A 24,474-nucleotide genomic window follows, 5' to 3' on the forward strand; every position below is an offset into this window, starting at 1 on the left:
TTGTGCTTAAAGAAGACAGTTTTTAGTCAAGTTGAGTCAATTAATTTTTGTTTAACACGTGACGCCTTCCCGGCACAAATCTGCCACTCAATGCACCATCAGTGTATGTGACCAGGTCAGACAAATGGATCAGAATCATGGACATTGACTAATTGAACAAAATCTGAAAGGTACACAAAGCAGCATGGAGAGGTACATGCTTGTAATTACACCTCAAAGACAGTAAAAAAAAATGTGTGGATCAGGAAACAAACTCAAATCAGAAACATCCCATTGACTATATTATTGGTTCTTTCGGTAAATATTCTTAGGTTTTTTCGGTAAAGTCACGTAGGTAAAATTTTTTTAATTAATAAAAGTAAAATCTAAATAAAATAAAATCACGACGTTTCGGAGGCAACACAAGCTTCCATCTTCAGGTGGAACAGTCATAGCACGATAGCTATATCAAGTGAGAGAAATTCCAAGAAAACCGTATTTTTATATATACTAGTTGAGGGTGGGAGGAGCCAAGATAAGCCCTGAATATTATTTTTGTGAGGTTCGGTGCGGCTGAAGCACGCTGTTAGGAAAGAGCCTTTGTTGTGTAAACTAGGTGCGGATGATGTAAAGGTGCATGTAAAAGGGACTGAGCCTTTTTGTTATGGAGGGATGATGTGGCTTAAATCGCTGCCAGGAAATTAGTCTTTGTTGTGTAGAATGGTTGACTGAGCCTATTGTTATGTAGAGGTGGTGCGGCTGAAATCGCTGCCAGGAATGCTCCAAATATGTGTAGTTAAATCTTTTTTGCATGGTTAATAACATCTTTCCAATGATTACTAAGTTTGTACCCATCATCACGGTTGAAATTATGCCTGTGTTTGTATATTTGGATGGCCTCGTGTACAAACCTTTGATGGTAGCCAGGAGGCTTGCAGAGCACCTTAGTCTCGGAAAAGACAATTTCATGAGATCCCACAGAGTTGTAGCAATGATCGGCAACGGCGGAAGAATCAGTTTTGCCGTGTTTCAGATGTGCTTGTTGCTTGCAACACAAGCTACACAAGCAGTCGAAACGTCGTGGAAATTTTTATTGTTTTATATGTGTATTATTTTATTATTTCCCTTCTACGTGACTTTACCAAAAGAACCAAGAATATGAATCCCTGCAGTCACGAAAGCTTTAAATCAAAAATATCACATTGACTGTTAAGGATAAGTGATTGGGCTTGGTTAGGATAAGGCAAGAAAGGATGATAACACCACTGGTCGAGACGTGATTGGTGCACCTATTGAGCTGTGCATGGTAGGCTACGGAGTTGTGCATTCACATCGCATAGATCAGTCGAGTACAAGGAGATCTGAGATGCGTTTGTCAACACACGAAGGTGTAAGACGCTACCCCCAACAATTGTAATACAGCACACATATAGTACACATAATTCTAGATTTGAAGCTTTCGTGACTGCAAGGATTCATACGCTTAGGTTTTTTCGGTAAAGTCACGTAGGCAAAAAAAGAATAATAATAAAATAATAGAAAAATAATAGAAATAAAATAATAAATCACGACGTTTCGGAGGCAACACAAGCTTCCGTCTTCAAGCCATTGATTGATACACAGCAATTGAGCTGTGACGGTTCCACCTGAAGACTTGAAGACGGAAGCTTGTGTTGCCTCCGAAACGTCGTGATTTATTATTATTTTTCTATTTTTTTTCTATAATTTTTTTTCTATAATAGTTTAAATGCGTTTGTGCGCTCACAATTCTCAAGCTGTTCACTTATCTGCTGTATGAAAGTTGAAAAACACACGCTCGAGGATGCCCCGTCATCCACTGCTTTGCCTGTGCTCTCTCTTGTTGTTATGTTACATTTATTTTACCAACAAACTAAATCAATTGTTCAATTCCGTCAGAAAATGTTTTAGCCTTAATATATCTCATCAACCATGGTGGTGACTTGGATTAAACTGTGCAGTACAATTGATAAATGCTATCGAATTGAAAATATTACATTGTAAACATTTAGTTAATTGTGATTAAGACTTGAAGTGTTCATTAAATGTGTTTGGTGTTAATTATGTGTGCATGTAGTAATTGAGCATTCATGAATGACTTATTTCCATCATGCAGGGCATGCCCCATAACGAGAAAGTCCTTTCCCCAAATGATTCCGGCTTCAATGGGTTTTACCATAAGCCCACTTCTCAACGATGTCTCCAGCGAGCTGAGCTGGCTGACTTAATGTTGCAAAAGCCATTGATTGTGTGAGATGTTTTGTTTAGAAGCTATTAGTTACATAACCCTTATCTTTGGAGTCACTGATGAGTATTGTTTCCCGTTGACGCATCTAGGAAAATTTCAGCAACTGACCATATGATCCTATGAAAATCTACAAACGAAGATGCCTAATGGAATGACTGCATTTTGTAATGATGTTTTTTTATCACGAGGAAGGCAACAATACACACACATGCAAAGGGAGGTAGGAGGAAGAGGGTATACTATACAATGGCAAGTCACAGATCCTTAAGTAATTCTTATACACAGTCTGGACATACACACAGCAGCACATCTGGGTTGCTAAAGTGTACATCCTGTGCATAGTTGTCAACCAACAACTAAAACCACGCGTTCAATCGCAATGCATGTATACCACGCACTGTGCACATCTTTTATCGGGCTTGCATATTTCTTTCACCCGAGAAAATATGATTTGATATTAGTCAATTGAAACTTAAAACATTTTGCTTGCAGACGCGAAAACCAGAGATATACTGCCAAGTCTAAAATCAGACGTCTCCCATTGCTTAGCACAATTTAGATGCCAGACTTTCGTTGTGCTCATTTATCTCGAGGCCTACTTTTCAGCTTTATGTATTAAATTCTTCTATAATTTCCTGTTGTCTATTATCTACAGTATATCTATATATATTCACATGGCAGTTATTGAAGATGAACGGGGATTATAGGAATTAAATATACATATGGGGTAGGTTTGGAGTGCTTTTGGAAAACTGAACTGAATCATGAACATAAATATACCAATATGCTGGAAGAGATTATTGTGATGATCGAGACTAAATAGCTGAGTGATAGCCAAAGGAGAGAACGTGTCCACGAAGATGCCCACCATGGATATGGAGTGATGAAATAAATGCAGAGATCACCGGTTTGATTTCCCCTCACCATGGCAATTGGAACAACTGCTTAATCATGCCACTGCTGGGAAAAGGAACTCCAATAGAAGGCGCTTTAGAGAGCCCACCTACAGCATATTTGGCCTACTCTGCAATGCTGGCCACAATCATAGAAGTGGGAATACCCACACTTTACCCCACTGGCAGAGCCAGTGGGGGTGGGGTGGCACATGCCCCCACAACGATCCGATCGAAATCCCTAACTGTGGTCAGATCATTGGGGTTTATTAGTAATAAAATCGGCATTTTGCGACCCCCACTGCCACTGTGTAGCATATTATTACGTGACAGGGACTCTATGAGATAATAGGACAATAGTCTTGAGTCCATAATTGGCAATAAGTAACGGCAAAGCAGTTATAAGTGACTCAGAATTGTGCGCAGTTGCGTATACAGTACACGACTTCCCTGAAGGCATTCAGCGAGCGCGATGCCGATTCAGCGAGCGCGATGCCGATCACACAACACGGTTCGAATTCGACCCTCGATCGATGGCTGCGCCATCGTCGCACACGCGTCGAATAAAAAGCAAGGGACAAGTCCTTACTTACTAACAACTCCTATCATTTTTAATTGCTGGAGGAGTTTCCCCCCCTACCTGAAAATCCTGGCTCCGCTATTGCTTTACCCCACCACACAAGAGCTGCCGATTGACTGTGGTGCATCCATTTATATTGCTTGGCGGACAGAGATGGGGCAAATGAAGAAACTTGCTTATTGTTTTAACTGCCCCTTCAGGAGATAGGAACTGGTGATATGTGAATTCCAAGTCTAGTGTGCTGACCATCACACCAATGGAACTAACTGCTAGAGGTTATACTAATTTATGCTGTGGTCCATGATGAAATATATCTGTGAAGGTTTGGCTGTAAATAAAGGCAGGGGTGGTGACAGGGAGAGATGTATGTACCAGCACGGTGTGCGACGGCACAAGCTCCCCAAGCTTCTCAGCAAGGTTGGGAGCACATGCATCCAGGCAGCGCTTGGTCCAGCACTTCTTTCGAATGTCCAAAAGATTCATCCCCGAGCCTGCCAGCGCACACACACACAGGTGCCCCACATGTGTCGTCAGCTACTGCAGCTTGCCAGTCAGGAGGGAGGCACGCTTAGCTACGTGCAGTGCGAAAGAAGTTCAACATACGTACATACATACGTTGCTAGCAACAGAACAAGTAGGCATCCGGGTGTATCCCCATGAGGCTCAACACCTTACGGGTAACATTTGTAGAATGATGGACTCTTAAGAGCCTCTATTAAAAATCTTTATGAAACGAATATGCGCACGCGTGTTAGCGAACATCCGGCGAAATCACTCACAATGTGGTGACTGTGTGGTTGGTGGTTATGAAAATGGAAACATTCTGTGGGATACTTTAGTGGCGAGCTAAAAAAGGAGGCTAGATTTAAATCAACGGGGTTCAACTTAATTACTCAATACTCTTAACTGCCCTCCTCTTTGTTGTCGAACAATTAACAGACAAATTAACAAATCTATTAAATGAAATCAATTGACACACGTTCAGCATGAAAATGGTCAAACAAATTCTGCTATTAACAACATTTTTCACACATCTGTCTCGGCACATCCTGAATCTTTGGCAAAGAAAAAATAATGATAAAACCGAAAACGAATAAAGTACTGAATGTGTGTTACTCATTCATCCCAAGGCAACTTACAGCACAAGAATAATTCATATTTCCTTAAATACTGTATCCCCAGGGTTTAGAAGACAATATGTACATTTTGACATCTATTGGACACTCATATTACACTTGGATAATGTATTTTATCTGCAGGGTGCATTTGTTGATGGATTAAATGTAACTTCATTTGCACCACTAACCCAGCCCCCTTATACCAGTTTATTCATTTTAAAACACATACTGTATATTAGGAATGTAAATACATTATACCATATTTGATACCCCCCCCCCCCACTCATTTTATCCTCACACCGCGTGTTTATTAAAAGAGAATGGCCAACCCTGTAATATAAAAAACGGCTCTGTAATTAAGGACGCATACGACCCGTAACGTCGGGCAGTACGATCTTGTTTATTGTCGAGAGTGTACCATGCATTATAAACGCGAATTGAGGAAATGATTACAATGTATATCTATTTCAACAGGTATGGGCCAATATATTGAATTGTACCAAGTACTTTACTATGTATGTGTACCTTGTGCAAAGTAGGCCTGTAAATGATTCAATAAACTGTCCTGCTTTCATGGTTCAAAATTTGATTCAAGAGTTGATTTGAAGCTTTCGTGACTGCAGGAATCCATACTCTTTGGTTCTTTCGGTAAAGTCACGTAGGTAGAAAATAAAATAAATCACGACGTTTCGGGCACAACACAAGCGTCCATCATCAGGTGGGAAAGCATGGTCTGCTGCTGAGGCAGACTGTTTTTAAAAGGTTTGAAATGGGTGTAGCTTAGTTACATGCTAATTTCTCACATTAACATCACTAGCCCCGGCCACCTCTTTATAACCCTTGGGCTACACCCATTTCAAACCTTTTAAAACAGTCTGCTTCAGCAGCAGACCATGCTTTCCCACCTGATGATGGACGCTTGTGTTGCGCCCGAAACGTCGTGATTTATCTTATTTTATACCTACGTGACTTTACCGAAAGAACCAAAGAGTATTGATTCAAGAGTGTATTTATTTGAAGCATCGTGGTGCGTTATATGGCTTATAGGTCTCACAGGGGTCAAGTGAAAGAATGACAAACAACATATACAGATTTAAAACAATTTAATCTGCCACGCATGATTTGTTGTACATAAATTTCGATTTAAAGCTTTCGTGACTGCAGGGATTCATCTTCTTGTTTTTTTCGGTAAAGTCACGTAGAAGGGAAGTAATAAAATAATAAAAATAAAACATAATAAAATAATTCTCACGACGTTTCGGCTACAAGACGGCTGCTTGCGTTGTAGCCGAAACGTCGTGAGAATTATTTTATTATGTTTTATTTTTATTATTTTATTACTTCCATTCTACGTGACTTTACCGAAAAAACCAAGAAGTTGTTGTACATATATCACATGAGAATTGTTTAAACATATACATCTATGCATAGTACATAATATGCAAACGCTAATGCAGCGAATGAGAGATTTACAAAAAAGCACAGCTTATGAGGCGGTATAAATCAGATTAAATGTAAGTGCTTTCTTAATTTAATCACAATTGTGAAAATGCATGGAATCCGTAGGCATGGTGCAAAATGACATGCTAGCTGTCCACAGCGTTGATTCTGATTGTCTTTAGTTTTTTGTAAGATGACCATTTCATGGCGAATTGAGATGCCTATTGCAGACAATGTAATTGTAACAGTGTTATTTCTATAAAATGCCTTTAACAAAATCAGGCCCTGTTTCCCTGGCTCTATGCTCATCAACCGGGATTTCATGGGCGTTGGTGAATGCCTATCGTCAGGTGGGCAAAAACTCAATCAAATATAATGGCATAAACGATCAGGCAATATTCTGTCTGATTTAGAATGTGATCATGAATACTATATATTTGGCCTGGTGGCACCATTGCTAAAGTGAGCTTGACTTACAATTAAAAATTCAAGTCGAGGCTACAGACCATTTCTTTTCTCTTCTGCCGATGACTTCCAGTATCTCCTCTAGGAAATTGTTTTCCATCACATCCTACCATGCCTTCAACTTTATTTTCTGTCTCATTCTGCCCCCCAACCGCATCTCCTAATTTGTTTTGATATTTTTTCCCTTGGTTCCCCTTCTCTGCATGTCTCTCCCACGTGTAGAGACGTGGTCACATTTAGATGTTATATAAATGCAAATTGTCAAATTGTATGCATGCAGCAGGCATCGAAAAATATGTTTTATTTGGCCTCACATACACATAAGGTTAAAGGAACAATCGCAAGTCTTGAGCACAATTTAGGTACCCGTCAATATCTCGATAAGCATGGCTGCCGAGGCTATAAAAGCAATGTTTAAGGCTGAGAGATATCGTTTCAATAATGTCGTGTGAATGGGAGCTATAGCACATTTACAATGGATACTCAATCTCTCAGAAACCTTTTGTGCCCAAGGTGGTAAAAGGGCATGGCTGTTAGCACTGTTTCCATATTCCTTAACCAATGTCAGAAGTCAAAAGTCAAAGACTTCCTTGAAGAGAGTCATGAGTCTCAGTGAGGCTTTCCTGGATAAATACGTATAATAATAATTACCTATTTAAACAAGCAAAGGTGTGTTGCTGATCTTCTCTGTTGGTGGATCTAAGCCAGTCATGGACACAACCTAATCCAAGAGCAGGGCCAGTCTTTGCCTGTCAAACACTGCCAGTCTCTATTGGTGCTCATGTTATTGATGGCAGGGAGATGACAGGCTGAGTTGACCACCGAGGATTTGACCTTGCAATTGAACGTACGAGTCGAGTGATATAACTAAAGCTACTGATCAAATATATAGACTAGACATGTCACAACGCATCTATTTATCAATTAAATGTATTCACAAAACAGTTAATGACAAGCATCAAATAATGCATGGGCAGTGAAAGGACAAAACTTTAATAAATGCAGCGAATTTGTTTTTTTAAATATACAGAGTAGATGGTAAACTCAAAACCGATTATCAATTCTGGACTCAAATTGCAACCCGATTGGTGTGATTAATTGAATGCCGTTGGGGGTGGGTAAGGCTAAGTAGGGGTGGGGGGGTTGACTCATGGCATGCCGAATATTAACAAATAAACCAAAACATTCCCCCAATGTGTGGTTTTTGAAGGCGTGGCTCACACCAACCACTCTATGAACAGGAAGTTAAGTGGTTCAATCTGTGTGAAAAAAATCCCACTGCAAAATGTATACTTGTTAGCTCACCTTAATGCTTAATTTTTTTTGTTATACCATTAATATATATTCACATTCCTTGCGCACAAAAGTGCTTGTACAGATGCGCAGTTCACAAAGTGATGCTACAAAATATAACTCGGCAGACTATTTCTGCTCTGTCTTGTATATCCCATGCTTTTAAAGTTACTTAAGTGCATCTTCTGCGTGTGTGAGTTGCACCTCCATGATTTCATTACAACAATAACTCCAGCAGGGCAAGCCCTTATGATCACATGTCATTTTATGGCACCAAACAAGACCAAGTATTGCTTGAAAAAAATACAAACGTATGCGGCTTTGGCTCAAAAGCACTTGACATGCGGTCAGGCAATGATTTCTTTCATAATTCATGCCCACTCTGGCCAATTTGATTAATGCTTGGCCAGGGCTCATATTCCTCGTGAGGCCAACAATAAAACAAAATAAAGCACTTATGTGCCCTTCCAAAACTCTATTCTTTAAGATGTGTTACATAGTGTAATATAATGGCAATTTTTATGGAATTATTACAGAGGAAAAAAAATCTCTGTTGATTGTTATTGACATATGAGTGAATAATAGAGGAGAGGATAGAGGGGGCAGGAGTATAGGGCATACACTGACGTTAAAGGGCACATGTTGGGTCACAAGGACACACACCGACGCATAAGGACACAGTGGGGAATAAAGGCACATATCTCATATCTGCTCACAAGGGAGCTTGCATGGCATATGGGCACGTTTTGACGATAGATCATTTCATGAGGACAAATATTGAATGGAAGAGCAGATATTTGTTCAATTGGCACCGTGGGTTTAAGGACAAGCATGGGCTCATGAGGGCATACATTTTGTATCAGGGCATGCCTGTGCATAACGGCACATCTCAATTGAATATAACAAGGTAAGATCCCATTGAGATTCACTACCTCTTTTGCAAGACGTCTCTGGCTTGTTGTGGGTATTTTTGAAGTGTTGTATATTGGTTGACATTTGAGCACAATAATGTACTAGCACAAGCTTTTTTTCACTACTTTATAATGGGCTGTGTGCTCCAGCAGATGACAGAAAACATATATGACTGGACAGCTTTTGTAATGAAACCAGCCTGGATAACGACAAAGCTATCCAGACTGTAAGCCCCCAATGCCTGTACATAAGGTCAATTGTTGTGTAGAGAGGGACAAAGACGGATGTGAACTGACAATGCAATCAGGTAAATTGGCAAGAGGGAGGAAAATGAATCATTCATTCATTGAATTCATCAATGCATCATCAGTGAACTTAATACCGAGCCAGGTGAGTGCCCATTGAGAAAAAGGTCCCTTTTGCTTGGCAATGCACTCACCATCACTGTAGTCAATCGTTGCATAGTCACCGAGGAAAAGGGATGCAGCAAAGCTGCTCACCAGTGAGATCCGCTGCAGGTTCAACAGAAAGGAAAGGCGAGTGGGTTACCACAACACATGTGTGTGGCTTCTCCACAGTGCAAGGCATGAATTGGGCTAGAAGAGTTGGTACGTGCAGAGGTCAAGAGCCCAGGCCCCCAGCCAAAGCATTATCTGCCCCAGCAAGCACAGCAAATGAGTGATAATGTCCTCTGACCTTAACCATGTGATAAGCTACTGGGATAAAAAAAAATGAACACTTGCGTGTGTGTGTGCGTGTGTGTTTTATAAATATGGCGGATTCTGAACAATCCAGTCCAGTATGCGAGTTTTTGCATGATGGACTGGAATTATCCAGCAATTCTGGGTAAAGCAATTTTAAATGTCTGTGATAATATGAAATCCAGTTTTTGCATAAGTCAATAATTATATGACACTGTAGAGTTGTGCAGGCATATAACCTTCTTTTTTAAGTCAGTCAAACAAGTAGTGGGGCAACGCTCTTCTCCATTGGCAACCTGGGCCAGTGGTAGAAATTGAATTGTTGTGGTGGGGACATGTTTCCGCATAGGATGACTATTGTTGACTTACCGCAAATTGGAATTTATTTTACCGACCGCATATGGATGAATGGCTAAGTAGACCATCAGCCTTCCAAATTAGTTTAATGCCCTACCAAAGGTCCAACTAGAACCACATCGAGAGTATGTGTCTTTTAGCCGACTGCATTCCGTTATCGAAACATCTGACCTACTACGTTGAGTGACGCTCATCAGACACTGCCACGCAGGGACATCGGTCACAGATTGTGACCTCGTTCATCACAGCTTGTCCGGAGCCCTCAAACCTTCTTTCCCAAAGAGCATTAGCCATCAAAATCATCTGAGTGAGGTTGAGAAGGGTTAATGGAGTGGGTAAGAGGTGTGCACAGGAGAAGAGTGGAATTCTGTGGATGTGAGGTGCAATGACGGGGGGGGGGGGGGGGGGGTTCGGCAGGGAGTGCTCTTGGTAAAGGGTAAAGCATTCTGCACATCCTTGTAATAAAGGTTTTTGAAATGCTGCACGGCCCAATCACTCGTGACAATCGTGTGACAACGGTTAGGTTTCCAGCTGGCCAAGAAGCCTTTGTGTTTTGCGTTTAGATTGCACTTTGATAGCATCAAAGCCACAGTGAGTAGGAGCTCAGGGTCATGTATGAAAAGATGACAAATGGTCTCCCCCACCCGGTGGGTAGCCATGCTGCTGCCTCACACTGTAATGCCATTTTTAAAGGCTTAAACATTAAAATAAACACGTGTAAAACAGCGGTCCCTCCTTATTTGACAGTCTGCCGTTTCGATAATGTTATTTTAGAGGCCCCCATGGCGTGTCCGTCAAGCGGGTTGTTCAACCATTCTTCACCACACCAGTTATTGCGGCCTGATAAAGGGGGTGGTCTGAGGAGCAGGCCCAGTCCACTGATGTTGGCCATGGGTGGGAATTAAACCCAGGTCGACGGGTGCAGAGTGCAGCATGCTAACAACCACTGCCACACTGACCACTCACCCCCCCCCCTCCCCTTGCATTTTGATGTGTATAAAACGTGATTGTCAATCAATTAGACAGGCTATTGATGATTATGACAGTTAACAAGTTGAGCTGTTGTTCACCCATTCAAAAAAACTGCAAATAGATACTGCCTGTTAATTCAGATAGATCTTGCCAAGTGCCACGGTGAATTTCTAGCCCCACAAATGGATGTTTATGAGTTAAAACCCTCATCGAAGGGCGACTTAGCCCAACGTCTCTCCATGTTGGCTAAACGAGGAACACTGTGTGGGAAATCAACAGAGGTCATCCGATAATAAGAATGGCTCTTGCCATAAGAATGTGGAAAATTCACCAGTGGCTGAAGTATATCAGTCTTGCATTGAAATTGTTACATGTCCACTGAAATGTTTTAATTTGGACATTATTACAGGTCAGCTGTGGATGTTACTATATATTCCCAGGGCAGGGCTAGTCGGCCCAGAATGAGCATCCACTGGTGTGCACATTATGCCGTACACATATGTACGCATGCCGCGGACGTTTTGGACGTGAAGAGCTGCGTAGCTTATGGACCCGAAGACCGACTGATTAAACTCACATCGCGCAATTGCAATCGCAAGATGACTCTGAAGCGCCATTAAATGATTCCGAGGTGCCATTTAAACGGCATCTCGGGTCACCCGTGATTGGCGTTCCGGCCTGACGCAGCTTCCTCCCGGCACTCACCTCTGTGTCCTCGTATGCCCTGGGCCAAGTGCGGTAAACCTTGGCGATCTGGTTCCCCGTGAATCGCTGAGGGAACAGAATGCGCGTTCCATGCGTCAAGGACAAATGAGCAACATGTCGTTGAATGTGAGGCATTTAGTTATTTATTTCACCAAACCCCCTCCTACCTCCCCCCCCGCCACCCACACACAATCCCTTCCCACTCCACTATTATGACCTTGCAAGCATAACACACACAAATGCATCTTTGCCCTGTGCTGCATGCGAGCGATAGAGCTGCATAGTCGGGTTATAGAGAGCGGCTGAACGCTGAATACATGCTTTTATATAGCTGTGCATAGAGCTAGATAGAAAAGGCAGTTGTCCATTCATACGCCTGTAGGTTTTCAGGTTATATTTCTAAGTGGGTCAAATCCAATCTGTAAATGACAAAAAACCCCATCACGACAGAACAACATTTGTAGGCTAGAATACCTTGAGTCTCAAACATAGCACGGAGTCTCTGTGCAGATTCAAATGCTGAATAAAATTACTATTGTAAAACATTACTAAAAGTTAATTTTGCGTTGAGTTTAATGTGAATGCTGTATATGCAGTGTTAACATTGTTGTGTGAACAGTTTATGCATTTTCAAACTATTTCCATATTGCACTTGAATTCAATTTAATTTGGCATATTTGCTAAATATGCTTGGATTGTGTTTATATTCAAATACAGTAGCTGCTGGATTGCCGATTTATTATGTTATCTGTACACTTTATATAATATATTGCTTCAGGGAATGTGAGTGTGCAATTGGCTGTCAGGTGAAATTAGACACTCTCCTGCTCCATCTGCAAGAGAAGGCCAAGACGTGTTAGCATGATATTCCAAACTGCCAAATTGAGAATAACTGCCACACAAACTTACTCAATAAAAATATTAAATATAACAACATAACTGTCGATATCCATGTGTAGTGACATAGAATTGGCCACGTAGTAGCATAGCACTGGCTGCTGGCAGGGAAGGGGATCTGCAGCTTACAGCAGCCCTGACTGACAGCAGGCCACGTGATAGACCGGAGAGGAATTTAGGGAAAAGGTTACGGAAGGGGCACATCGAAAACCCGCTAGTAGATTCCAGAAGGGGGGCGTGGCCGGGGCGGAGCCAGGCCACGCTGACGGTATAAGAAGGGCCCCGGGATGGGACCTCGGGGCTGTCGTTTGGAGTGGGATCCCCGTTGTTGCTGTTGAAGATCTTCGCCATCGTCGCTGTCTCGGTTCAGCGCCGTCAGTGTCAGGCGGCTAGCGTTGCGTATAGGCTAGCAACTTACTTGAGTTGTGTATACACGAGAGAGAGAAGAGTGTGTAGCAGCGTAGGGTGTGTATTGTGCAAAGGGTGCTCGATTTAATCAAAGAATTGCCCCCAAGAACTTGCGTGTCCAAGTCAGTCACGCATTTGGAAAAGAGAATGCATTTCAATGGAATGAAAATTAGTTGAGTTATAAATGAGTGCTTGCAATGAAAGAAAATATTTATCCCAAAATGAAAGGATAATATTTGAATAGTTCATCGTAATAATTTCAGTTCATTTAAAGGACTGTTTGTATCATATAAGCACCACAAAACATCAATGATTTTCGCTAAATTTATACTCAATGCTATGACATACTTTATCGCTGGCCTTGCAGGTATAATGAAGAATTGCTCCACATATGCATCCAAACAATGGAACAGGAAGGAAATAATGAGTATATAATTAAATGAATTACATTGCTTACATTGTTTATATTGCCTAAATACAAAACGCAATCATTTCCTTTACAAGTAGGTCAAGTAGTCAGCATGTCTAAAGGTCAACACATTCAGGAATAAGACCGGGGCCTTAAAAAGAAAAAAAACATGCCATTTGTCTGACAATGACCCTTCTTTATAGTGCGCAGAGGCTGGAGAGACAGAATGGACAAGATTTTGGAGGCTGCACTTTACAGCAATGGGCATGATGAAAATGACACTTTAAACATGTTTCCTTATGAAAAGTTTTAAAATTGGCATATGAATATTTACCTAACCAGACAAACCTTTCAATAACCAAAAATGTGTTATACATATGGTTTTGGTGATTGGGGTCTAACACCTGAAACTGTACGCTGTGTGTAACGCTGGGTAGTCTACCTGGATTTTCATGCAAATTATTTTTTTCATAAAAGGCTTATTCAAATGTTAACTAATTATTAGTTTGTTACAAAAATAATAAATTTTCTCAAAAAATATACCAGCGCAGCTTTTGATAATAGCCAAGTGCGCACCGGTTTTTGTAATTTGTCTTTGCGTTTTGCACACCATTACAGAATAATAATAAATAATCAATTCAGTTCATGTGTGTGACAAAACTTAATTTTTTAGACACAGAATAGAAATGTTAATAAGTAGAATCACTTTTTATTTGTTAACATTCGTCTCCCCTTCCGATCCATAATAAATAGTAACTGTCTTCGAATTCACATCAATTCAGAATCCAGTAAGTTATTGTAACCGAGTGCAAATTTATTTTTTGTAAAAGCAACCTTCTGCTCACATTTTTTGCAAAAATTATTGAACACTGACCTGTCCTTCTGGTTTATGAAGTTATATTTGTTGTATTCACATCAATACGAAATCCAGTAAGTTGATACTTATAATACATTTCAGAATCCAATCGTGGTTCATGGTCTTCATTCCCAGAATTTATCTAGCACCATCTTACGTGATTTTTGCATTTACTTTTAAGCGAAGACAGTTTCCAACCATTCCTGCATTTGCTATCAATGTCAATAAGCCACAAGGACAAACTTCTGAGTATGTTGGATTTCATCTCAACGAACCTGTTTTTTTCCCCATGGACATCTTAGTGTTACTTTGTCAAGATGAAAAAATGCAACCAACAGCAAAGTGCTGATTCAAAAAAATCCATCTCAAGGAAAACTTTTGGGAGATGATCATCAATTCACACCAAATGTGATATAGAAAAGTTTGATTAAATAAGTTCAATACAATAATTAAATATTAGTTTTTTTCATTAAATATTTTTTATGAACCCATTATATGGTGGGCAGTTACACTCGTTAGTAAATTAACTAATTTGTACTAAAAGTAAAATGAAAAATGCTGTAAAAACATTGTATCATGGTGAGAACTGCACCCAATTCAGCATCATCAGGCGATTTGACAGAATCGCCCGATGATGCTGGATGTAATTACCAACGAAACGTCATACTCAAATTGTAAATGTTGTGGATTCACTCTTTAACACACCGGTGGGCTGAAGTAATAACTATCTGTCTTTTTGTTTACGTGACAAATCCCTTACTGATTGGCCTTGTCGGGTGGTGGGGGGTTTCGACACATTTATACTTACGCGATCTAACCCAAAAACCTTTATTATGAATGTGTCTAAACTAGTGGATTGCGTGTGATACCACTGACACGGCTTGGGTTTTGCAGTGGAAAAACAATCCGACGCATCCTGAGCCACGCCGAGCTGGATTGGTACGGCCCCGGTGCAGCTCGGTTTCATAGTGTAATAAGTATAACCCGTAAAAACAAAGTTTTTCACTATAAATCCTTTATATGCGTGGCAGCGAACTTAATATAAAAGATTTAAAAATATATTCGCCTGTGGAGGACGCGGGGATCGATCCTGCGACCTTTGGCATGGGAAGCGAGGGCGCTACCAACTGCGCTACTCCGCCACGGCCTGTGGAGGGGTTACGCTCTGGGCTCTTACACTCTGACGTTCAGCCAAAGCGATGAATGCGTTCTATTTGAATATATGTAAAATAATTTTTTTTTGCCTAAAAAGTGTACAATTTTGGGAATTTTTTTTCACGAACATTAATTGTCTGGCACAACGAGTCTGTGTGGAAAATGTCAGCTCGATTGGATCACGGAAAGTGGGTTAAAAAACGACCGAAAGATTTGCACGGTCGTAAGCAAGCAAGCACGCAAGCAAGCAAGCAAGCATGCGAACTTAATATAAAGGATTTAAAAAAGATATGTGAGATAATTGGACCCATTACAGCCAGGCCAACCTCAGACACAGTCGTGATATTACAGGGTGATGTGGCATCACGATGCTATTCACCTAAACAATGGATAATGGCTTCATGCAAAAATGATAACGGCAGGATGTCTTTACTGCCAACCGAGAGGAAATAGAGACCTCGTCGTTTTGGCTGACTGGCTTTTAGTGAATATTTAGGATTATAGCTGAAAACAAGAGGTGGACAGATGGAGTTGGGTTGATGCTGTGGACATACCACCAAGCAGAAGTAGTTTCTGCCATATCAGTCTCACTGAAATATAATGAATGATTATAGTTTGAATTCTTTTCAAGTTATTTCAGAAGTTAATATAATGTCGTGATCTATAAATTTTCTATCTACGTGACTTTACCGAAAGAACCAACGTGACACATTTTTTACTGATTGGCCGTGTCGGGTGGTGGAGGGTTGTGACACATTTATAAATAACGCGATCTCACCCAAAACCTTTATTATGAATAATATTGGTCGCGAAAGCCTACGTGTTTAACTTTGAAACTCTAAACCCAATCACTACAAAACTTACCACACAGCTTACCGATACCAATGCCCACCATGAAATGTATATCAACAAAAAGTTGTTTTAATGTTATGTTAAACAGCATACCAACCTAAGTTTCGTGCGTGCATTAGAAGAACATGAAATTGGGTACAAGTGCGTGCACCTTATGAGTTTGTCCATTTTTATGTACATTTAGATATTTCCGTGTGCACACCTTCCGTACAGTTTAAACCTCCAACCCTCTTCACAGACTGGTTAGCCAACTTGTTTACATTCCTTCGGCGACTGCCGCAACCTTCGGGCTCGGCCTAAATCGCTTGCTTGCGAAGGTTAATTCTGCTGGTGTCAGAGACGAGGCAGCGTGGAGTATTGGGATGGAGAAGTTGCAAGAGAGGAGACTTCGGGGCACCTGGCCTCCAATATCTAATCTAACAGTACACTCGCAACTGCCTTTGAGGTATTCTCCTTGATCATTGCCCTCTGGGTGCCACGTCAACGACCATTCTCAATCCTGCAGACGTGCTCCTCCTGCTCTTCCTTATTACATCCACAACGATCTTCTGCCGCACCCTATTCGTAACTTCCACGTGTTTTTAACCTATCCTGCCATGACATGATTGGCATCCTCCACATACACTAACCCATCTTCTGCTTTCGCCTTTTCCCTCCAAAGATGCTATGAAACGTATGCACCTCCGAAATTAATACGTCTAAAATGCTAACTATTGGATCATTAACCGTTCACAATCGGTTAAGAATGCTTGTAGCACCTACTGTGCACCTTGGTTATCCCCAACCAATTAGGCAGGACCAATCTGTCGGCAACACAAAAAATCAAGCAACACAGGAGAAGCCAATGAATCTGTTGAATTAAGACAACAATTCTCTTTCCATTTTCTCCCCTTAATTAAATGTAGCCAAGCAGGTCTTGATGCAGCCTTTACAGCGCACATACTCACCATCATTAAGCACCAGGAAACACGTTTTTCACCTTTGATGGAAACTACAAAAATACTCTGAATTAACAATGGCAAGAGTGAATTATCTCCCGAGCAGTGGAATGTACAAATGAAGAATTTCAGCAACCAAATAATTACAGGACTTTAGAAAATAGCAAGCATTTAAATAAATAAACGCATAATGTAATAATTGCTTCATTATGCCTTGCAAATAACACCTGGGGCTAACAGTAAGTAAATCAGGCCTGCCGAGTGTTATTAGTGGGTTAGCGAATAAAATGTGTAGCCAATAGATACGCTACAAATTCAAGGAAAAGTTGAAGCCAATATCATAATAACTGAGTGCAGTTAGCTGCACAATTCACCTTTGTGATTCAGAGCTGAGCCACAGAAAAACCCTCAAGGCCACTCACAAACATAAGGTTTCTCCAATTTCATCTCAACAATATATCTCAATGGTCAGCAAAACGTTCACTTCAATTTTTTCTATGCAATTTGTTGAACTGATTTCAACTCGCCATCTCTCTCTTTAACGCTCTATGATGAACCCCAAAATGTTGGTAAATTATTGGTCAAGATGTTGTCTTGTCTCATTTGCAGCATTTTCCTCTTTCACTTCAAGATCTTTCCAATGAAGCATCAAGCACGTTGTTTTTATATTATGGTATATATGCCTGTATCCTGAATCTTACTGTTGTCATGGGTAACTTTAATGGGACTTATGCGTACTAATTTTTTCCCATTGTTCAAAGAAATGGCACGGCTGATTAATGTGTATACACATATACAGTGAGGGAAAAAAGTATTTGATCCCCTGCTGATTTTGTACGTTTGCCCACTGACAAAGAAATGATCAGTCTATAATTGTAATGGTAGGTTTATTTGAACAGTGAGAGACAGAATAAAAACAACAAAATCCAGAAAAACGCATGTCAAAAATGTTATAAATTGATTTGCATTTTAATGAGGGAAATAAGTATTTGACCCCTTTGCAAAACATGACTTAGTACTTGGTGGCAAAACCCTTGTTGGCAATCACAGAGGTCAGACGTTTCTTGTAGTTGGCCACCAGGTTTGCACACATCTCAGGAGGGATTTTGTCCCACTCCTCTTTGCAGATCTTCTCCAAGTCATTAAGATTTCGAGGCTGACGTTTGGCAACTCGAACCTTCAGCTCCCTCCACAGATTTTCATCGGCAAACCCTGCTCACTGGTTCTCCATAAAAGCTGAAGCTGCAATCCGAACAATCCAATCTGGATGCTCTAACATTTTGGCAATAATATGAGCAGAACTGAGTGTTCCTTTCAAATACAAACTGCAAAATCACCAATTGTTAACAAGGATATCCTGTTCGGTCTAACATATTGTTGGGACAAGCACCGTTAGTGAGTGCCAATTATGGTCAGCTTGTCACATGAGGGATGGATGTACCCACTACCCATGTCCAGCCACCCTTTTCTTCCCCACTGATGACGGTTAAGTTGTACGGTACTCGGCAAATCATGATCAAACACAATGTTGATATGGCACTAAATATATTACAATGTTTTTAATGTTTTTACAGAAAAAATGTTTGCTTCCTATTTAAGGCTCACAATCTGCATTCCACTCGTGATATAGGCCCTGTTAACGAAATTAAATAGTTGTAGTTTTTTTTCCTCCGGATCTTCTAACGAAGCATAACAGTTGCATCAACGATCTCTGTAAAATGTGCTTCAACACTCTGTCTTAAAAGCCACTAAATAGTGCTCCGCTTAAGCTGTACAAATGAGTCATTCACTCTTTACGCTTCAGCAAACTATGTACTCAAAACTTGTCGACGCACATATGAACTACAAAAATACATTTTTGCGGTAATTAAGCAAGTGGGCCTTTGAAGCTTGGAATTAAAACCAGAGATCAAAGTGGTCCTGGCCTAGTGCTCCTATACAGGTGGGAAGTTTAGCCTCCCGAGACACTCAGCTACTTGTTATTGGAAACTTAATTGGGACCATTGCACAGCTTCAATTAGCTATTTTAATAGATGCCACCACGAACGATTCCAGTGGGAGGCAGAGAAAAACATTTATCCACTGAATCAGTGCATTCCTCATCCAGTCAAGGCCCCCGATACTTGAATAAAGAAAATAACTTCTTTATCAGGGGGATGAACGTTTGAAATCAATAACAATTAACACAACTGATGCAATCAATTTATAAATGCACATTGCATCTCACTTAAGAGGTCGGAGGACTAACATGTTGCACCTTTCTTGGAATTGAATTCGAGCTTATTGAATAACGGCTCACGGAGTCTCGACAATCGCCCCAGCCGCACGGCTTAGGATAGGGGGTCATGGTGACAGAGCACACAACTCTGTACACAGTGCACATCCGTAGCTTCCAATGCTGGACTGTGACAAATTCATAAATACACCTACAGGCAACCTAAAAATGGCTGGATATTTTCAATGTGCGGTGTTCACAAAATTTTCCGAATCGAAATAGATTTCTCGGAATGTGTTCAGGACCTTTCGTGTGCAAAAGATAGGGTCTGTGAGCACTGTGCATTAAATGTATCCAATATTGCATTTCATACTTCTGATTCTATACCACCATTTACATTCATACAAAAACCACTATCTCATTTTCACTGCTGGTGATTCTTGAAAAAAAAATTCCTGCATTCAGGGTGTCTACCTCTTTGAAAAGCACAAATAAAAACTCACCACATTTGACATTAACGTTGCCTTTGCAAGATAAATAAATACACAAATATAAAAGGCTAGGATTTTAAGCAGTGGCTCTTCTCTAGAGTATACTTGCTTTGAATATGTTGTACAATTATTTTTTTCATGTCTGTTCATTCTTTATATTACCATTGTAATAGCTAATTAATGTGTTTACATAGAAAAACATCAATAACCCCCCAGGACTCTTTATCAGACTTGTTCTGCTTATGGACATTTAATTCTTTATTAAAACCTCTCAAAGAAGTACAGATTTGAAGTGACAGCCTCTCTAGTTATGGGGTTGTCTGGCAACTTGCACATAATTAATTCATGGTTGTCTTCTAAGCTTTACTTATAATTACATATAATACCTAACACATTTAATGAACACATCATAACAAAAAACTGAGCATTTGCAACTTCATATTTTTTATTTAGGAAGACAAAAAAAAATCTACCACTCTACAGTTTAATCCAAGTCACTTACCATTGCTGTGATGCAGAGGTGGAGGTCTGATTGTTAAACCCAAAAAACAGGCTGATTTTCATGGGCTTATGAATTGGTTTTTGTAAGGAAATATTAAATAAATAACAGATAGCGAGAGCCCTAACAATGTATGTGGAAGATCACTGCATTCAATTGCAAAAGTTCGCCGATTTACATAGAGTGCATAAACAATATAACCCTTTTGAATTGGCATTATCATATTGTACTCAGCTTAATTATCGCGTAAAGCGTTCGAGTCAGAGTACTTTTTGTTGTTGTTACCGATTTTTGAAAACCGTCTGGTTATTCCCGAGTTCCAAGTTCAAATACTCGAGCCCCACTTCGTGAGAGTTTTTCCGCATTTGAATGTGGCAGGTAACCAGAGTACTCAGAGACAACAACTTGCACACCAAACTGGGCAGAAAACTACTTACTATACTGCCTTCTAAAGCTACATTTCAAACACTACAGGTGGATTTATCAGATACAGATGAATTCTGAGTGATCTACCAACCCTATGGCTAAAGCGCCAGACGACAGGCATGTGTCATCATGTCTGACTGCAATAAAAAGTGTGTTCAGCTGCCGAAGATACATTGGCATTAACGTTTCAGTCAAATGGCATTGCACTCTGCTAAGGTTGCTGGTGAAGGTGTTTTGTGGGAGAGCCTTTCCCCTGAGTCTCCTGCAGTTGCAAAGCTGCAGCAGCTGACCCCGTGTCACGTTTGTGAGGACACAAATCTATCATTAAAGCGTAACAATGCTGCATTACAGCCTCTCTAAATCCATCTACCTGACTCTTTGGTTCTTTCGGTAAAGTCACATAGATAAAAAAATAACTAATAAATCATGATGTTTCGATAGCAACACAAGCCATCGTCTTCAGGTGAAACAACACAGCAGGCGGACTACTGAGGCAGGAGGAAATGTAGCGAGAGAGCCACCGCAAACCACAGGCCACACACGCCTGGTGGGCCTCAACCCAAGGGCAAGTGAGTGGGACTAGGGATGGAATTTGCAAGCAAATCCGAGGGGGGGAGGGAGGGAAGGGGCTGCCGCAACGGGCGAGAGGGTGGGGGTGAAATTTACAGAGGGTACAAGGTGATAGAGAGAAAAAAAAATGTCAAACTTAGCAAACTTAGAAATGTTATGCAACTCAGAGAGTCGACCAACCCAACAGCTAACACTATACTGGGTTGATCAACGTTCTTCCAAAGATTGCTAAATTTAGCATCCATCTTCTCAGTTTAAGTCATGTCTGAGTTGTGTGGAAATCCTCCCCGTAGAGGTGGTTCAATCTTGATTTGAAGCTGCAATCCTCAAAACGCTAAGACACCTATTAGCAACATCAGTAAAGATGAGCGCTTTGAGCTTTCTCAATTAAGATAGAAAGATGACATCGTCATCCTCTCAGCCGACAAGGGCAATGCCACAGTTATCATGGACAAAACCACATACAATAAAAAAAAATTCAGGACCTACTTAATGATGGTAGCTATACCAAAATTAAAAGAGATCCCACCAACCGCCTCGTTACGAAAACCAACAGTATCATCACTGATTCGACATCTTTGATCGAACTAATCAAGCGGTTTTCCTTAAAACCCTCTGCTGCTAGACCACCCAGATTGTATGGCTTACCAAAAATCCATAAAGAAGGGACACCCCTTCGTCCTATCGTCTCCACCAATGACTCACCCACCTACAAACTGGCCCGATTTCTGTTTGAGACCTTACAACCATTCACTGGTAAGACCACCTCAGTTGTACTCAACTCAGCTTACTTGGTATCATTAATTAAGGACATCTCACTATCTCCAGGTGATTTGCTCGTTAGTTTCGATGTGGTCTCTTTGTTTTCCAAAGTTCCTGTGCTTGACACCATTGTAATTATTGAAGATTTGGTTCAACAAGGACTGAATGCTGATGTACCGGCCCTCGTGAGACACTGCCTCACCAACACGTACTTCACCTGGAATAGAACATTCTACAAACAAGTTGAAGGTATCTCAATGGGTCCCCCCTTATCTCCAGTTGTAGCCAATGTTTTCATCGACAAATTTGAGACAAATGCCATCCAGGCATCCACTCTACGTCCGTCCTTGTGGAAGAGGTACGTAGATGACACGTTCGTCATCTGGCCACATGGCCGACCAGCTCTGAACCAATTCCTCAACCACATCAGTTCCATACACCCAGCCATCAAATTCACCATAGGGGTGGAAAAGGATGGCAAGTTACCATTCTTGGATGTTTTAATCGAAAAGAGACCAGATAGCTCAATGGGACACTGTCTACAGGAAAGCCACCCATACGGATGCCTACCTAAAACCTGACTCCCACCAGCATCCATCCCAGAAGAATTCCCTCATCAAAACTCTACACCATGGAGCTCGATGTATTTCCGACCGTCATCACCTAGCCAGTGAACTGGAACACGTACACCAAGCTCTCAAGATTAATTGATATTCAGACTACACAATTTGTAAAGCTATCACCCAAACCGTTGGGAAATAACCATCTGAGGACCCAAACAAAACCATCACCTTGCCATACATAGCAGGGGTCACTAAAAAGATTTCCAAAATCATGAGCAAACACAAGATCCAAGTGCGATTCAACACAGTACATAACATTCGTGATCTGATCCCATCTGTGAAGGATGTGATCCCTGACATGCAATATCCCGGTGTCTACAAACTAAGCTGTGCCTGCGGCAGTAGTTACATTGGGGAAACCCAGCGACATGTCTCGGACCGTGTTCAGGAACATAAGGCATATCTGAAACACGGTAGGACCAATACCTCGGCCGTGGCTGATCATTGTTTTAATGCGGTGGGCTCACACGAAATTGATTTCTCTAAGACGAAGGTACTCTGCAAGCCCAATGGCTATCAACAAAGATTCGTTCATGAAGCCATCCATATATCTAGACACAGACACAATTTCAAAGGAGAAGATGGGTACAAGCTGACCAATCATTGGAAGGACGTTATCAACCAGTTTAAGTCATAATTGGCTATGATGTTCCCATCCTACCACCGTCCGATGTTAGTTGTGCTTAACGCCCATTTCAAACTTGCGCTTTCACAGTCACTTCACGCGCCGACTCCTTGGATGCGGCTCTGTGATCTTCCATTAACATGCTAATCTCTCTTTAACATGCTAATTTTAACCTGGCAGCCCTTTGATTGGTGGAAAACGAACCACAGCCGGGCTCGCTGCCGAACACTTACATTATCATTGGCTGCTGACATTTTAGCTATGCCCATTTCAAACCCTTATAAAGAGTTTCCCTTGGAAGCTAACCCCCCTTTTCCTGAAGACGACCACTTGCGTTGCGATCAAAACGTCGTAGTTTTTGTTATTTTTGATGCTTTTCTTTGAACCTATCTACGTGACTTTACCGAAAGACCCAAGAATATGAATTCCTGCAGTCACGAAAGCTTTAAGTCAAGATTACTTCAGAATTTATCTTAATGATAATGAATGACAACAATTTTCTCTGTTCAAGAATCGATCTATATTAAGTGAACGGTGAACATTCCCTCCACAAACGACCGCGTGTGCGCAGAGTGGGACAAATGAGCAAATTTCAACAATCGTTGATTCTAAGATACCATACACACCATCCAGCAAAGCCACCACCTCCCCAGTGATCCCTCCCCACCACAAACTTCTACCTCGTAGGCACGAGAGCCTGTGATGTCCGCCAAGGACTGAGCACCACCCAGAGCCTTCTCCAGCTGCCTGCACTCAGTGGCCGTGCTCGAGTCCATCCACACAGGCACCTCGTCCAGCGAGAAGCACCCCTGCCTCAGAGGCACAGTCCAGGGGGAGGGGGGGGGGGGTGGTGGAGGGAGGCAATGAAGACAGAGAAACCGGCAATGTGACCTCACCTTCAAATATCCCCAAATATGAGTTCGGACAGGATTGGTTTATGGTCCTAAACTTGCGTAGAGGAACAATTTTGGTTGAGGAAGTTGCCCCTGTGCGATGTACAACTTATGGATTAATAATCAGGCTGATTGTTTACCAAGTTTTATATCTGTGGAGTCACTATAGCATGC

At 41.1% G+C, this 24,474-nt stretch overlaps 1 protein-coding gene across 4 annotated transcripts in view; it reads right to left on the reverse strand.

Annotated features, from left to right (window-relative positions):
- XYLB (xylulokinase) overlaps nt 1-24,474 on the reverse strand; it is a 145,750-nt gene that overhangs the window by 108,675 nt on the left and 12,601 nt on the right. For 3 of the 4 annotated variants that reach the window (XM_061556964.1, XM_061556963.1, XM_061556962.1), the window contains 4 exons: nt 24,088-24,216; nt 11,682-11,747; nt 9,386-9,458; nt 4,091-4,209 (listed from right to left, as the gene is read on the reverse strand). In XM_061556964.1, coding sequence (XP_061412948.1) covers nt 4,091-4,209; nt 9,386-9,458; nt 11,682-11,747; nt 24,088-24,216 — 387 coding nt within the window. Of the gene's footprint in view, nt 1-4,090; nt 4,210-9,385; nt 9,459-11,681; nt 11,748-24,087; nt 24,221-24,474 lie in introns of all 4 variants that reach the window. The other variant, XM_061556965.1, reaches the window with a different exon arrangement.

Source organism: Lethenteron reissneri, chromosome 23, assembly GCF_015708825.2.
Source record: "Lethenteron reissneri isolate LAM-NWPU_2019-01 chromosome 23, ASM1570882v1, whole genome shotgun sequence".
Taxonomy (NCBI): domain Eukaryota; kingdom Metazoa; phylum Chordata; class Hyperoartia; order Petromyzontiformes; family Petromyzontidae; genus Lethenteron; species Lethenteron reissneri.